At 33.0% G+C, this 17949-nt stretch overlaps 4 protein-coding genes across 6 annotated transcripts in view; 1 reads left to right on the plus strand and 3 right to left on the minus strand.

Moving 5' to 3' along the window:
- The window catches only part of cue (Low-density lipoprotein receptor repeat domain-containing protein cueball), a 70342-nt gene extending 67520 nt beyond the window's left edge, over window positions 1-2822 (minus strand). Inside the window, exon 1 of the mRNA XM_087408658.1 lies at window positions 2649-2822. The gene's annotated coding sequence lies outside the window, so the exon portion shown is untranslated. The remainder of the gene's footprint in view (window positions 1-2648) is intronic.
- Window positions 2823-3032: 210 nt separating this feature from the next.
- Window positions 3033-6449, plus strand: LOC105150149 (mitochondrial potassium channel ATP-binding subunit). Of its 3 annotated transcripts, XM_011063039.2 has the most exons (10): window positions 3037-3364; window positions 3734-4064; window positions 4148-4312; window positions 4405-4818; window positions 4895-5206; window positions 5288-5511; window positions 5579-5753; window positions 5824-6002; window positions 6062-6209; window positions 6292-6449. In XM_011063039.2, exons 1-10 carry the CDS (start codon window positions 3306-3308, stop codon window positions 6370-6372), a joined length of 2088 nt encoding a protein of 695 aa, XP_011061341.1. In that variant the 5' UTR covers window positions 3037-3305; the 3' UTR covers window positions 6373-6449. The 3 variants fall into 3 exon arrangements, with proteins under 3 accessions (XP_087264781.1, XP_087264782.1, XP_011061341.1); XM_087408655.1 differs by lacking the exon at window positions 6292-6449 and having other exon boundaries at window positions 3033-3364; window positions 5879-6002; window positions 6062-6200; XM_087408656.1 differs by lacking the exons at window positions 6062-6209; window positions 6292-6449 and having other exon boundaries at window positions 3033-3364; window positions 5815-5942.
- Window positions 6450-7167: 718 nt separating this feature from the next.
- On the minus strand, window positions 7168-11705 carry LOC105150150 (uncharacterized). Its single transcript, XM_011063040.2, has 2 exons — window positions 11525-11705; window positions 7168-10924 (listed from the first exon to the last, which is right to left on the minus strand). Exons 1-2 carry the CDS (start codon window positions 11612-11614, stop codon window positions 7274-7276), a joined length of 3741 nt encoding a protein of 1246 aa, XP_011061342.2. The 5' UTR covers window positions 11615-11705; the 3' UTR covers window positions 7168-7273.
- A 436-nt stretch (window positions 11706-12141) lies between these two features.
- On the minus strand, window positions 12142-14588 carry bisc (TM2 domain-containing protein 1 biscotti). Its single transcript, XM_011063041.2, has 3 exons — window positions 14206-14588; window positions 13791-13872; window positions 12142-13037 (listed from the first exon to the last, which is right to left on the minus strand). Exons 1-3 carry the CDS (start codon window positions 14402-14404, stop codon window positions 12761-12763), a joined length of 558 nt encoding a protein of 185 aa, XP_011061343.1. The 5' UTR covers window positions 14405-14588; the 3' UTR covers window positions 12142-12760.
- Between the last annotated feature and the right edge of the window lie 3361 nt (window positions 14589-17949).

Below are 17949 nucleotides of genomic sequence, written 5' to 3' on the forward strand. Positions count from 1 at the left end.
GTGTGAGAAATCAAATAAAAAGCAACAGGCAGAATAGATTAATAATTGTCACAGATTCATGTTAATCCGAAGGTCTTTAAAAGCTTTAGATTAATATAGCTCTTTTATTTGATTTAATTAACTCTAAGCAATTCTCTATAATAGTTCCGTTTTTTTTTAGTTAATAAAAATAAATGCAGATATAAACATTCAAACATAAACGTGATGCTTAATTCTATATTTAATTCTACGGTCTGTAATTAATTTTATAATTGCGGTGTTTCTTTAACCTTCTCTCTGTGTTCAGAGGTGCAAACACTGCAAACACCCCAAAGTCAATAAAAACGTGAATAAAAACCCTAAACGACAAAATCCTCTCCAATTTGTTATATAGTCATATCACGATCTTATAGGACATTTTGTATCGTAAATAAAAAGTTATCGAATAGAAAATTTGATCCAAAATTTTCTTAGGAATGCTATTTGTGATGAAGAATATTTATATACAGAGAAAAAGTTAAAAGAATAAAAGCTTAGAATAACATGCATGGTTTTCATATTTAATGAGATTAGGTAACTTTAAATTACTCTAAAAATTTCATTTTTTTTTCTGTTAATATAGAAAATAATAAAACAATACTACTTTTTCAACTACTTGACTCAACTACTTCGCAATTATCATACATGATTGTTACGAAGTTTCAAATTTTTCAAAAGATAAAAGAAAAATCAGATTTATGAAATATCTTTTCTTTGGTACAGAAAAATATGTACTGCTTCAAATTTCAGAATAATCCATCTGAATTAAACGATTGTGGAGACCAAAGAGAGATATGGAGATATTTCTTTAGTCATTTTCGTCTCGCCCAATTGAGCGAATTGCACATAATGCGTCATGCAAAAGTACACGTGAGTATTTAAATACTTATTGCAAGTGGCGATAAATACTTATCGCAAGTGGCGGCGTTCAACTCCCGAGAAGACGTGGGATAACGCTAATAGCCGCACGGGCAATTAAACGCGACGAATACATAAATACACGTCATTAACTGGTCGCTCAAAGAGTTTGCCGGGCCACGATTAAGTCCTTTAAGACCCAGCGTACGCCATTCATTCGGCGGAGACCCGCTCATCGCCGAGGCGTAATTTTCGTATCTTTCTTAGGCTGTGGTCAAAGTCTCGCTACAAATGCTTTGAAGCATTTGATGGACCAATTAGAAGAAAGAATTTTACAAACTGATCAATTAAAAAATGCTTCAAAGCGTTTGCAGCATCGCGTTGACCGTACCCTTAATCGTCCGTGTATTAGTTTATTATTACTGATCGAGGTGTTCACTCTTCGCACTTTACGCCACTTTCTCGCAACGCGGAGGATATCGAGGGCGGTTCTCCAGCCACGTGGCGGTTCTCCGGCCAACTTCCGAGAAAAGTTGCGAATAAAAAAAAAAGAGCGGCGAGTTACAAACGGCGAGTTAAATTATAAATCCCTCCCCTTCCCCTCCTCATCCCGCTGGACAGATTAATAAAAATTTATCGTGAGAATGTTCATATCTACAGACTTCTATTAATCTTACAGTCATTGTTACAATAAATGATGACGCGTAATTGCAATAACTACGTCACATCGATCTTAATTTGTAATTGAAATATATGGATCCTGGTAATTCTCATTTTAAATAATAATTTGAAATGGGACATTCGATTCAGAGGATAACAAGGACCGTTATCACAATATATGGTTACCTAAAAATTAAAAGTTATCAAGAGATTCAGCAATGAAATTCAGTCATGAATTTCTTGGTAACCTTTAATCTTTAAGTAATCATGGATTGTAAAAACAGAGAAATTCTCTGGATGTCTCTATCCACACAACATTGTTTAGAAGACCTCTTTATGATACCTTTTACATATCTTTTAGGCTTGATTTCATCAATATAGATTAACTTTAATTTACTAGACTTAACTTACTATTCTTCTCTCTAACTGTTAGAATTAGAAAAAGATAAAGAATAAATTGAACCGAGATTAAAGATAATCTTACAATTAATAGTGGAACCGGGCTACATATGTATGTTTCAAAAGACATCCTTTAGGTCTGATTGCATCAACTTACTTTGACTTTAATTAAACGTAAAGGTTTAAAATTTTCATTTCTCTGAAAACTCTCAAAGTCAAAGTAATGTTGATGCAATCTGTCTTGGGCACGCATTTGTCTGATTATGAGTAGGACATTCCTTATGGTTGTTCTACATGTGCTCTTTGTTTCCTATTTTTTGCTTTTTTCCTCTTTGTGATCGTTTTATCAACATATATATTTCTTGATATATGTTTTCTGTTTCTTCTGAAGTTCGTTAACGTTTATCTCGAGCAACCGAAAAACGAGATAAGAAGCAAAAAGGCAAGATATAATAAATAGCAAAAAGCAAAAAACAGGAAACAAAAAGCACACATTGTAGACAGCCTTCATAGGTCTGTGCTGTATATATGAAACAGGATACCTAGAGATTTGATATAATAATCTCGGTGAGGATTCGACATGGAATTCGTTGCTTGTAATTGCCTTTTATTTTCTCTGTATCTCCCGTGTCTCGATAGCGCGTATTTTTCCATAAGCAACAGAATCCTATCTTGCAAGACCCAAAGTAACCGCAAGATTCAAAGTAGCTTACCAGATTTGTCCTCGTTTTCTGCAGACCGCGCGATTGTCACAGCCGAGCCTTGAGAAGCCACTTTCTCCGGGATTTCTCGTCGAATGCTGTCAAGGATAAATTGTCACAAAATTTCAAGGATAAATTCGTTACTTCAACTCACTTCTACGCACTTCTACGCGAATTAAGTTACGAACTTCAAAACGCGCATGCGCACTTCGAAACGAGCTACGAGTACGACTCCGTTCGGGATGTGCGCTATCAGCGCCATTGTGTCATAATATCCTTGTCTCACGTCTAATGGACGATGAAGATAGAATTATGACATTTATGACACAAATAGCGCTAATAGCATTTCCCCCAATGCGGCCTATACCTAGCACGAAACAGCGCGAAAACAAACTGGCTAGATAATACATCAAGAGCCATCTATGAGAAGATCATGGAACGTACGATGGGTACGTTGAAACATGGCGGCGCCTTTGGTTGCGATATTATTAGCCTTAACCTTTTCAATTGAGTGAAAAAAAATTCCATTATCGTATCTATTTAAGAATCATTAGTAATGTGTTTTCATGAATTTAATGAATGAAATATACACGCCAAAAGAAATATACATGGCATAATTAATAAACGTTAATTCAGTATCACTAATTATAATATTAATATATTCCAAGAATGTCTGTATTACGTGCTGCGTTTTTCACTTGTCATAATAATGGCTCTATTATTCCAAGGTAATTATGAATTACTTTTGTTTCTAATTGTATCTATAATTATATTGCATAAATCTTTAAAGAGAAAATATATAAACATGATACATAAAAATAATAAAGAATGTTATACATGCTGCATTACATATTCACTTATATATCATTTATATATCACAATAATAGCTGTATTATTTCAAGATAACATGAATTATTTTTGTCTCTAAGTGTATCCAATTATACCACACATAATCTCTAAAGAAAAAATATGAGTATAAGAATATATAAATATATATAAAAATTTCCTATATTTAAGATTAGAATGATTCAAGACAATAATAAGCGTATTATTTTAATGATACTATGTTAAATCAATTTTTATTTAATTAATTTCAGGTATTACTTGCAAAAGTGTTTTTTGCCAGGAAGAAGTCAGAACTTATGGGGGACAGCAAAGCGTGAATTTAGTAAAATTACTCAAAGATGTGCCAAAGAAAATGTGAATGAGTCGAAGCTTTTCTTGTACATTCAGAAATTTAGTTTCAGCGGACTTGGTGTAACGATTGCGTGTATTTTGAAATCACATAATCGAATTGTATTCTGTAAAGAAGCCAAAAGAATAAGTGACATAAGTCCAGTCAATCCGGATAATGACTTGATCTTTGAATGGATAAAATTTTTCAAGTATTTATACCCACATATCTGGTATTTATTACTAGCACTATCAGTAAGTATTTATAGTACGTGCAAAAATAATTGATAAATCTTATATTATTGCAAATGATGTACTGACAATCATCATATTTCTAGAGTGCATTAATAGTTGCATTGTTAAATATACAAATACCGCAATGCGTTGGAAGTGTTATAAATGTATTAACGGAAATATGTCAGAATAAAAATGATTCTGCAAAACAAGTCATTTTCCAGCTTACTCAACCAGCTTTTATTTTGGCACGCATGTACATTGCGCAAGTATGTAAGATAATTACAATATTTTTTTCAATATCTTTATAAAATTCCACATATTTTTATATTCCCTAAATATCTGATTTTTATCTTTCAAGGCATTTTTTACTTTTGCATATATTTATACTCTGTCACACGTTGGTGAAAGAGTTGCATTGAGCTTACGTCAGGATTTGTTCAAGTCCATTATTATGCAAGACACAACGTTTTTTGACAAAACGCGTTCTGGTGAAATAGTAAGTCGATTGACCAGTGATATTCAAGATTTTAAAAGTTCATTTAAAATCTGCATTTCTCAAGGTTTAAGAAGCTTCACACAAATTATTGGTTGTATCATCTCTGTAATAGTGATATCACCGCAATTGACCACTCTTGTGGTATTCAGTTTGCCCCCAATAATTTTTATCGGTACTTTATTGGGAAGAAGTTTGCGCAAGCTGTCGATGGAAGCACAAAATCAAGTTGCAAAGTCTACGGCTGTCTGCGAGGAAGCAATACAAAACATCCGAACGGTATTTTAAAAATAATAAATTGAAAAAAATGCGTAACAATATTAATCCACTGCACTTCCTTTTTTTTTTTTATCAGGTGAGAGCCTTCGCCGCGGAGAAGAAAGAAGCGGAAATGTTTTACAAAGAGATTGAACGTTCGTCTGATCTATACGAACGATTAGGTTTTGGTATAAGCTTCTTTCAAGCAGGAACAAATTTACTGCTTAACGGCATTCTACTTTCCACGCTGTACTTTGGTGGGCAGTTACTCTCTACAGGACAATTGTCTCCGGGAAATCTCATGGCATTTTTAATGGCTACACAAACTATACAAAAGTCTTTAGGCCAGTTATCAGTGCTTTTCGGAACTTTCGTTAGAGGACAGAGTGCTGGAGCCAGGATTTTTCAGGTAATTTATTATATATTTGGATTATACAATTTTATAGTAACTTTTCCTGAATTAAAAACTAATTATATCTTTTTTTTTTAGTACTTAGATATGCCGCCTTCGTCAATGATGATCGGTGGTGACATAATCACGGATAAATCTCCGGCGGGGAATATAGTTTTCAAAGATGTAAATTTCAGCTATCCCACTAGACCTGATCACGTTATTTTGAAAAATTTTAACTTACACATTCCCGCTGGGAAAACTGTGGCTATTGTTGGTACTAGTGGTAATGGGAAATCAACAGTGGCTGTATTATTAGAAAGGTATGGTTTTACAACAATCACGTGTATTTTATTTGAAGTTTAAAAATTTATACCTAAAATTGTACAGATTTTATGATGTTGATGAAGGCTCCATTACTATCGATGGTAGAGATATCAGGTCCCTTAATTCAAGTTATCTCAGAGGCAATGTTTTAGGCTATATCAATCAAGAGCCTATTTTATTTGCTACCAGCATTATGGAAAACATTAGGTATGGGAGACAAGATGCAACAGACAAAGAGGTAAAAATAGAATTTAAATTAATATAAGTACTGATATATATACTTAATATTTTACATAAAGTCTATTTAGGTCATCGAGGCAGCTAAAGAAGCGAATGCGCACGAATTTATAATGAAATTTCCAGACAGCTACGCGACCGAGGTTGGTGAAAGAGGCACACAGCTCTCTGGTGGACAAAAGCAACGAGTTGCTATCGCCAGAGCCTTATTAAAACAACCATCTGTTTTAATTCTGGATGAAGCAACAAGGTAGGAATAGCAAGATTGTATGAGATTTATCTTGATGTTTATCTTGTCTGTGTTTTTAGTGCATTGGACTATGAAAGCGAGAGAATCGTTCAAAAAGCAATTGAAAATGTTACAAAAGGTAAAACAGTTCTTGTCATTGCTCATAGGTTGAGTACTATTAAGGGAGCTGACGTAATTGTCGTGTTACAACGTGGTATCATTGTGGAGGTATGCTTTAATCGATAAAATTAACGTCATATTTTTATTATATAAATATATATAATATATAAACAATGAATGTTTTTTTTAGATGGGCAAGCATTCAGAATTGATTAAACGAAAAGGAGTATATTACACGCTCGTTAACGAGCAGGAAAAAGAGAACATGTAATAGTAATAAAACATAAAACAAATGATATTGTACAAACGATTAATATAAGTAAAATAATAAGAAGGTATTTGTTACAATTTCCTCGTTTTATAAAATAATTTTTTCTTTATACCTCGATATATTAGGTGTTGGAATTAATTCGTAGCGTTTTTTAATGAAAGAATGTTATTTATTTCACATGAGCATTAAAAAATACATTAATGAAAGTACTTCCCATCACTTGTAAAACGCTACGAATTAATTCCAACACCTAATATATACACAGAAAAATGGATTTATGTATTATGTAAATTGCTCGCTACCTCAGAAACGGGAATCAAAAAATTACAAATCATACAATACATTATTTTATCTACATATTCGCATTATACAGTATACATCTTTTAACAATGACAATATCTACATAGTCTAAATAAAAAATTATATATAATTTATGAATTTACTTAAGATGTATATATATATATATATATGTTTATAATTATTCAGTTACAAAAGCAGGAGATATTTCCGTGCTATCGTTACTATTTTACCAGATCTATGTCTGAAATAGATAGGGTCTTGTATTGTAGTTGCAATGTCACTCAGTGCAGTTACTTCTTTTGAAAAAGTGAGATTGCGTCGTTGGTGTTAAATATAATTCATCAGTATTGTCGGTAAATATCGAGCAGAAAAATTTTCGACTCCATCTGGTGCAAATGACTAGCATGAACTAGCATCTGCAATTTTACTGTCTATTGACGGAGTAGTTTCGGATAATCCTTCTGTGACAATTTGATCAACAGCTGCTTGTAGCGGCAAAATCGCAAGTGTCAATGGAGAAGATAATATATCAGAATTATCATACCTCGGACTATCTGTGATTAACTGGATATTGAAATTTGATGTGTCGTCTTCGTTATTTCTATATTCTGTCCTGTTCCGTAGTTGCATCTTGCATTTTTTCATCTATATTCGATGACACGTCGCTGATCGAAGAAGATTCTGGTACATTATTTATTGTTGAAGCCGAATCAACCGAATCTGTATCAAAATTCGATGGCATTATTGTGCTGTCTTCGTTGTTTTTATTTTGTTCCACAATCGTATCTTGCATTTTCTCATCTACATTCGGCGACACACCACTGATTGGAGAGGATTCTGGTACATTATTTATTGTTGAAGCCGAATTAACTGAATCTGTATCAAAATTTGATGGCGTCACTATACTGTCTTCATTGTTTCCATATTCTTCTGTAATCGCATCTTTCATTTTTTCATCTAGATTTGATGACATATCACTGATTGGAGAGGATTCTGATATATTACTTGTTGTTGGTGCCGAGTACAGATCAACCAAATCAGAATTCAATGGCATTAGTGTACTGTCTTCATTGTTTCTAGATTGTTCTGTATCCGCATCTTGCATTTCCTCATCTATCTTCGATGATGTACTGCTAATTGGAGAAGATTCTGATGTATTACTTACTGTTAGTGCCGGGTATTGATTAACCGTATCTGTATTCAAAGTTGATGGCGTCATTATGCTATCTTCGTTGTCTCTATATTCTTCTGTAATCACATCCTGCATTTTTTCATCTATATTCGGTGACACGTTGCTTGGAGAAGATTCTGGTACATTATTTATTGTTGGTGCAGAATATTTATCAATCGAATCTGTATTAAAATTCGATGGAGTCACTACACTATCTTCGTCATTTCTATATTGTTCTGTAGCTTCATCTTGCATTCCCTCATCTATCTTTGACAGCGTGTCGCTAATTGGAGAAGATTCTGCTACATTACTTACTATTGGTGGCGTGTACTGATTAACCGAATCTGTATTAAAATTCGACGGCATCATTGTGTAATCTTCGTTATTCCTATGTCCTTGTGTCGGAATCGCATCTTGTATTTCTTCATCTATATTCGGTGATACGTCGCTGATTGGAGAAGATTCTGATACATTATTTATTGTTGAAGTCGAATCAACCGAATCTGTATCAAAATTCGATGGCATCATTGTGCTGTCTTCGTTGTTTCTATTTTGTTCCGCAATCGCATCTTGCATTTTTTCATCTACAATCGGCGACACATCACTGATTGGAGAGGATTCTGATACATTATTTATTGTTGAAGCCGAATCAACCGAATCTGTATCAAAATTCGATGGCATCATTGTGCTGTCTTCGTTGTTTCTATTTTGTTCCGCAATCACATCTTGCATTTTCTCATCTACATTCGGCGACACATCACTGATTGGAGAGGATTCTAATACATTATTTATTGTTGAAGCCGAATCAACCGAATCTGTATCAAAATTCGATGGCATCATTGTGCTGTCTTCGTTGTTTCTATTTTGTTCCGCAATCGCATCTTGCATTTTCTCATCTACGTTCGGCGACACATCACTGATTGGAGAGGATTCTGGTACATTATTTATTGTTGAAGCTGAATCAACCGAATCTGTATCAAAATTCGATGGCATCATTGTGCTGTCTTCGTTGTTTCTATTTTGTTCCGCAATCGCATCTTGCATTTTTTCATCTACAATCAGCGACACATCACTGATTGGAGAGGATTCTGGTACATTATTTATTGGTGAAGCCGAATCAACCGAATCTGTATCAAAATTCGATGGCATCATTGTGCTGTCTTCGTTGTTTCTATTTTGTTCCGCAATCGCATCTTGCATTTTTTCATCTACAATCGGCGACACATCACTGATTGGAGAAGATTCTGGTACATTATTTATTGGTGAAGCCGAATCAACCGAATCTGTATCAAAATTCGATGGCATCATTGTGCTGTCTTCGTTGTTTCTATTTTGTTCTGCAATCGCATCTTGCATTTTCTCATCTACATTCGGCGACACATCGCTATTTGGAGAAATTTCTGATACATTACTCATTGGTGTTGAGTACAGATCAACAGAATCAGAATTCAAATTCGATGGCGACACTATGCTGTCTTCGTTACTTTTATATTGTTCTGTAGCTGCATCTTGCATTTTTTCATTTATATTCGGTAATATGTCGCTAATTGGAGTAGATTCTTGTACATTACTTATTGTTGGTGTCGAATATTGATCAACCGAATCAGTATTGAAATTCGATGACATCAATGTGCTGTCTTCATTGTTTTCATATTGTTCCGTAATTACATCTTGCATTTTTTCATCTATATTCGGTAACACGTTGCTGATTGGAGAGGATTCTGGTATATTACTTATTGTTGGTGTCGAATCAGCATTAAAGATTGATGGCATCATTGTGCTATCTTCGTTGCTTCTATTTTGTTCCGTAATCGCATCTTGCATTTTTTCATCTGCATTTAATGACACATCCTTGATTGAAGTCGATTCTGGTACATTACTAATTGTTGGTGCCGAATACAGATCATCAGAATCAGTATTCAAATTTGATGACGACACTATGTCGTCTTCGTTATTTTTATATTGCTCTGTAGTTGCATCTTGCATTTTTTCATTTATATTCGGTGAAACGTCACTAATTGGAGTAGATTCTGTGCTGTCTTCGTTGTTTCTATATTGTTCCGCAATCGAATGCGGTGTGTCATCGAGTTCTGTCGTTAATGGGGATGTAATTCGTAAATTTAATAGTGATGATCCATCCTCTTCGTTCTGTCCTTCGTCAGATACTTTTTGCAGAGTTTCAAGCTGATTCGGAGTTTGACTGTACATTATCTTTTCGTCGCTGCCTTCAGAAATTAAATCTTCTTTGATTGGATTTAACGAACTCGCGTTGTTACTTGACTCTTCCATATCGTTATCGTTATAATTATTTTCTGACAGTGATCCTATTATATTTACAGGGGTAGTGATAATATCATCGAAATTCTTAAAATTTACATTTTCCTCTTTTTCTACTATAGGATCGTGTGTGTTGGCTTTACTTTCTTTAAGTATTTCTGAGATTTCTTTCACATTTCCGTCTACAGCTTCATCGAGACGTGAAGATTCCACATTTTCGCTCGGGGCATCTGGAACACAAACTGTAGTATCCACCGAATTGTCATTCACACAATCTGCCACAATGTTGCAAACTCCTCTGTCCACTTGATATCCCGTATTTTGTGGGCACTTAAAGACACTCTGATGAAGTCGATGTCCGTTCGTATCGCATGTGTAAAACATGGAACAGTGGCCAGGCACGGGAAATCGACCATATCTTGTGCAACGTGGCATTCTAACGTGATCGTAATATGTGTAGTCGTCTGGTGGAATAATACTGGGAGTTAAATTACTTGAATCGTAGGAAACGCATCGCTGCAAACGATTGTCGAAGATCTGCCTGTTTGCACATTGTGCCAGGATCGACTTGTCACGCTTGCAAATGTGATAATATAGAGAGCTTTTACAATGCGGCTTCAAGACGTTGATGCCACATGATTGTCTGTTTTCAATGTGAAGTACTTTGCCGCCTCCTGGCACACCTAAACAACGGCCTTCCTCTTGATCATAGTACTGATTGAACTTGCAATAATGTATATTGGCGCGCCTAATTGCTCGTCGACGCCTGATTATCTGCGGTTCCACAGCTGTATTGTCATTGTACTGCAAAAGTGATTTCCTCGATATAAAAATTTAATAGTCACGAGCAGTGATAATATTTGATAAACTTCACCTCTTATTTAAAAAAAAAAAATATATATATATATATAAATACTACATATATACCCAAATAACCAAGTCTATAGAAAGCAGATTTTTTTAAATGTCTGCTACACATTATACCAACAAAATAACAACAGAATAATGTACATAATACTGTTGATAGACTGCTAGAAAAAAACGTAACAGAATTTGCAAGCGTCAGATAATGTCTGTAGGATCTGCTCAGTTTCTGCTAACAATTTGCCTTCACATATCGACAGGCGATGTTAACAGAACACAAGTCTAATGCGGACGCAATTGATAGCAGACTGCCGTCATTTTCTGCCTAAACCTGCTGACAGTTTGCTAGAAGACTGCAGACATTTTGTTATTTGGGTATATTTGTAATTTATTATTTCACTTAAAATATATTGAAGTATATTTTACTTCAACATTTCATTGATTCTTAGATTTGCAAGTTTTTCTCATTAATGTAATCTTTATCCTATTTTAAAAAATTAGATCTATAGATGTGCATCAAGTAATGATCAAATTACTTACCCCAGAATTATTTGAATGATATATTGTCACAATTAATAGTACAATTTCGAGTGGTAAAAGTAGAAGTAGAATCTTCTTAGTTGAAGTCATGATGCGAGAAGCGGCTCTCAATAATGTGTCTTCCCGATTTAATAAATCACGTCTGTCTTTTCAACTCTTATGAAACGATAACTTTAAAGAACTCATCACAAAGAGAAATATGTAGATTTATACATTTCATATCGAAAACGTGCCGATTAATATGTATATAATGCGAAATTGCAACGTGATGCCTCTTCGGTCGGCATTGTCTTAGAATTTCCGAGAATGCAAGATGTTCGTGCACGAAATACCGTTACCGAGCTCTGTGCACGAAAATAAGGATTAACGGAAGTAATAATAATAAACGCTTCTTATTTTCGCATTTATATCAGAGGAACGAGAGATTGAAAATACATGCGAGATCGCACGAATTAAATTACATCCATGCATCGATATTAAGAGGTAGCTTACAGTTTCGCGATAAATCGTTCAAGGCCGATTGAGTCATAATTGCGAAATTCGGGAATATAATTATCACGATATTTGCATTCTGAGAAACCCTGATCGACTGAAGAGCATAATAAATAACAGAGAACTTTAGAAATAAAAACAACAATTTATTAATTAATCATTAGCTGGCAATAAATCAGTAGTAAATCTTTATATACAATATTTTTCATTGAAAGATGAATATCTACAAGTTAACCTTCACAGTTCATCTTATAGAATAGAATACAGAGAACAAATTACATTGAAATAAATATATATATATATACATATATTAGGTCATTTAAAAAGTATCCGCAGTTTTTTGTTCAATTTTTGAATGAAAAAACCGCGGATACTTTTTATATGACCCAATATATGATATAGGATTTCATTCTAGGATCTATACATCGTTGGCTGCGTTCGGAAATGTCGCTCGGATGCCTCCGATGCCTCGGATTCATCATCTGTTTAAATTTATATATATATATATATATTATATATATATATTTTTAATATTAAATATTAAATATTAATATTAAATATTAAACAAGGACAGATGATGAATCGGAAGCATCCGAGCGACATTTCTGAACGCAACTATTGCTTGCGACGAAAACAGAGATTAGTATACAATTATATACATACACACGCACACGCACACGCGCGCGCGTGTGCGTGTATAGAAAAGTCGTCATTTACAATTGGCTTTGAATATACTATTTTCTCTTAGCAATCATATTGTGGTACTCTGTATGTAAAATTGTTGCTCCTTATGATGTTAATTCCGGCACCGTAATATGGCATCACGTAGTGTGAACCGTCCGCCGGTCCTACGATTTGCGTAGCTATCAGAATGACATCGGCGAACTGGCCAAGAAAAAGAAATCCCAACGTGCTCAGCTTGAGCAAGCCTAGAGCAGGATATCCAAGATAAAATCGATCTATGCCGAACATACCAAGAAATATCGATAGCAGTAATGATGTCTCAAATGAATATCCATTTCTGAAAACAACAATTTAAACATGAAAGTTCACAAACTGTATATATAAACTTGAAGTACTTAATGTAACAAAAACACATTTTATACTAAAGTAAGGTGTCCCTGGAACTTACTAGCTTTTTATTATCAGTTTCATTTCTTTAAGAATTTTTCAAGTTCAATTACATATTCTTAAACTATGCTATAAGATTATTTGAAAAAAATGTAAATAAAATATCTATGATAGCATTTATATATTGCTTCTAAATGTAAATATGTATTGAAAAATTGTTTCAAAAAATACTACTTTTTAAATTATTTCTAGATTATCAAGATATGTTCCAGTTAAAAGTTAATCATCTGAAGCTGACAGAATCTATAATATGCTATTAACTGATTCTATAAGACACACTTAAGTTAATTAAAAGACACTGATTAATTTCAAGAAAGCAACATATATGTAAAAAAGAATGAATATTAAGTATATTTTAGTAAGAATAATTCAAATTTGCAGATGTAACATAAAGAAAATTGACAAATGCTTGACATTTAGAATAAAAAAATTTACAACTGAATGAGTTCAACAGATACACTCCTGAAGATTTATTACATGCTCACAGTTTACTTCTTTCAATGTAAATTAACTCTAATTTTGATTTAACTTATTCTTGATTTTTTTCTAATTATTAAAACTACAAAAAGACGAAAAACAAGTCGAGTCAAGATTATAGTTAATAAACATTGGTAAAAAGAGCATAAATCATCTAATTACTTACGTCCATTTGCAAGGTATATCTTTCTTGAAAGTGTTATTCTTAGTTTCTGTACAAATAAGGCCATCGGCAGCTAAACATAGCACTAAAAATATATAAATCCAAGTTTAATTTTATAAAAATTATAATTCTAGATAATTATCAAACTGTTACTTCTAAATACAGTAAAATGAACGATATTTTGAATAATAATATAAAAACGTTCAGCATAACACAAAATATAATAAACAATAAAGAAATATGAAGATAATTGCTCCAATTGTCTACGCTTAACTCTCTTAAAATGCAAGAAGATATGCGTCTGTCTTATTTTACGTTAAAAATATAGCAACAGAACATCAGAAATGTCAGAATGTGTGAGATTAAGGTTAGGGATACACCGAAATCCCAATCCCGACGCTCGAAGTCAAGCTCCTACCTTTGGCCTTGTTTTCTTTAGTGCAGCCGCGGGGTTGCTGCGTTTTTGGATCTATGAAATCGTAATCAGGATGAGGACAAATGTACTGTCCCATTCGCAGGTTATTGCAGTCGATCTCATACGTGTCCGCGCCATCGCACAGTACGATCACCGACAGAAGGATGAGCAGCCCGCTAAAAAGTTGCGTCGAATGAGACATATCGTTTCATTTTACTCGACATTACCCGTTACATCCGTTACATCCGCGAACACGGGACGGATGACAACATTTACATCCTCGTGTTTCAAAACACACCACTTTACACAAACAAGACTGCGTTCGGAAATATCGTATCACTCGGATGCCTCTGTGCATCACCTTGTCTTTATTTAACATTGGGTGAACAACAAGGATAAAATACAGGGTCATTCGAGTGATATTTCCGAACGCAGTCCTACAAGTGAATGGTCGAAATAGAAACGCGCGAGCGCCATCATTGGCCATCACAGCTAATGGTTTTTTTCGTATGAGGCTTGGAACACGGAATAATAAGAAGGAGATCAAACTCAAGCGGCCGGTCACGAAAAAAGTGAACTCGAAATACGGTGTAGGAAAACTCATAGAAAATCTGGCAGATGTGATTTTAGTGTTGTCATCGCGAGAAAAATTAGAAGTGACATAGTATCTACATACATACTACTACATGCACACATCATACGTGTGACTTGTGACCACGTGACAGTCAATACTTGTAACCTTTCCCGCAAGGCGCGATGGCACTAAAATCACATCTGCCGGATTTTCCATGAATTTTCCGACACCGTGTTTCGAGCCCACTTTCAGACCTCGAGTTTGATCTCCATAATCATTCCGTGGTTTGGAAATTCCCATGATGCAAGTAAACTACTTCTGATTCTTGAATTGAAGATATTGTTATCTTTATCTGATATTTTGTTTCTTCTCAAATCATAAAAATTATTATTGAATTTGAAACGCAATATATTTTTCTTGATTTAATTACTTTATAAAATTTCTTCGTGTAAGCAAGTTATGTTGATTTAACACTCTATAATCTTATTACAAAATTTATATTAGAAAAAAAACATTCTCAAAATATTTTTTCTTCTCTATATGTAAGTTAATAACAATATGTGTGTGTATTTAGAATTTTATTAAATATGTAATAAACTGTAGAGTTATATGATCTGTCGGTTAGATAAGATGATATACTTAATACACATATATTAACTAAAGATATCAATATTTACATTTCTTCAACATAGGAGTCGTGTACCCCAGTATTTGACCTCCTATGGTTTTTTTGAAACAGCAAATGCTTCTTCAAGTAATAGGCAGTTAGTCGTTTGCAATTCGTGGTAACGGACAGTACATTATCGAAAACGCGACTCGGTTGGATTAGAGAGTTTGCCACTCTTTTTCTGTGAGGCTCTCTATAGGTTGGTTAATGTAATTTTACAAAGAAATAGATGATGATTAATTCAAATGTGAGTGTGTGACAATTATACTAACTGTTGTAACGGTATGAGAAAGCATTTAAAATTATCATTGTCTATTCTGTGCAAATTTGCATTCATATTATTATAACAGCAAGTATAGTCGTCACACACTCACATTTTGAATTGATCATCTATTTTTTTTCAAAAATACTTAAGATATGTGTAATAAAGTAATCCATAATATATGTAATTTAAAATACATGTCTATGTGCATCATATAAATTCATTAAAAAGACAATGAATTTCTGAAATGTGTTTATTAATTTAACTTATTAATTAAAAGGCAGTTTCCTGTAGTAAGCGATTCATTTATTCTTATTGTTAAATTTTATAGTGGAAACGAAATTTTAGTAATTTAATATACATGTCCATGTGCACCATATAAGTTCATTAAAAAGACAATGAATTTCTGAAATGTGTTTATTAATTTAACTTTTTAATCAAAAGGCAGGCGTTTCTTGTAGTAAGCAATTCATTTATTCTTATTGTTAAATTTTATAATGGAAACGAAATTTTAGTTCTGTGAAATCAATACTAAATGTGTCTTATGTAAAAGTATCGAGAATAAATGCGATTATGGAGAAAAACAGTCGCAAAGAAGAAAAAAGACATGAGATAAAGAGCAAGAAATAAGGAGTAAAGGACACATTGTAGATTAGGCTTAAAACTTACTTTTCATATAAAAGTATCAAGTATGTAAGATTTAAAAGGAGGTTACTGACTAATCTTCGTCGCGATTTTTGTATCAAATTATTGCATTCGTTGTATTTAAAAACAATTAATTTTCAATTTATTAACATGATGCACTTTGCAGCATAACAAATTAAATCGAGTAATATGCGCGCGCATTTTCTTAAGAAAATTCCACGAAATATTATATAGATAGTATATTATATACTCAATAAACTGGTTACTCGCGAATAATATACTTTTTAGAAAACGCATTAGAAGCGACTGATGATTCTTATCACGTCCGATGCGTTTACTGGGAAATGTAATTTATTACAAGCTTCGAGGCAGGAAATTACAGTCAATAATTAATTATCCATTAGATAAGCAAATAGAGCAAATCATGTTTTAAAATAGTGCTCAAGGAAACGCTATTATAACGTATTTCGAATGTTTACCCGATAAGATCGTGTATTGTTCAATTATTCATTAATTAATATTAATTTAATTTTTTTAGTTTAATAAAGAGAATATTATTGTATGTCGATAAAATATTAAAATGAGTAAAGATAAAAGTTCAAAATACGAAAGGGTCATCGAAAAAAGATGTAAATGAGAAGTTTTTCGCTGGTAAAATTAATTAGTTGTGACTAATGCAATTTATGAGAAGCTATCGAGGTCCATTAATAGGATCAATGTAATTCTTGTTGATTTTGTTATACAATTACAGATGTAATGCCATAATGGCTCCTGAGACGTCAGACGTTTCAGCAAAGATGCATGTCTGCCTAATTTATTTTCCAGCAAAAAATCAAGGACTAAAGAGTATATTTTTCTATTTCTGACTCTAAAACAAAAAACAATCAAAGAATCCATCGTTAACGCACATTCCTTTGCATAAATTTTATTATATTAGGGAACAAAAAAAATTACATCTATAAATAAATTACATCTATTTACGTATATAATAATTAAAATTTATTTTAAATGTATTTTTATTTTACATTTATGAGAGAGAGAGAGAGAATTTTATTATTTCAACATATATTATTTGTTTCACAAAAAAATATTGTGACACCGCTTAAATAGATAGTTTTTATGTTGAATTTAGATTCTTATAAATCATTTATTGCATGACGACCTTTTTAATGTAGTGACTTATTATTATAATTTCATTAACCTGCAATATTTAGTCTGTCCACTAAAATTATATTTTAATATTAATACATTATATACCGTCTTATATCGAAAAACATAACGTTGTTTTATTATATTTAAAGAAATATTTATTTTTAGTATTTCGTATAATAATTAAAACATTTGAATTCTATTTTTTGTAGAACCAAATTTCTAAATTCTGAATGAGGAATATAAAGAAGGAACTTAAAGTGTTATTTAAAACAAAAATCGCGTTTATTGCAAATGGCAGTTAGTTTTATGTTATATCAATATTTTAGCTCAAAATCATACAAGTTTCAATATTTTTGCCATATCCACGGGGGATTTTCTCTTTCATCAGTGATTCAGCGTACACGTGGAATTACCATTTGCATTCTGTTCAGATCTCATCTCAGTAGA

The sequence above is a fragment of the Acromyrmex echinatior genome, chromosome 8 (genome assembly GCF_024713525.1).
Source record: "Acromyrmex echinatior isolate Ae372 chromosome 8, ASM2471352v2, whole genome shotgun sequence".
NCBI lineage: Eukaryota > Metazoa > Arthropoda > Insecta > Hymenoptera > Formicidae > Acromyrmex > Acromyrmex echinatior.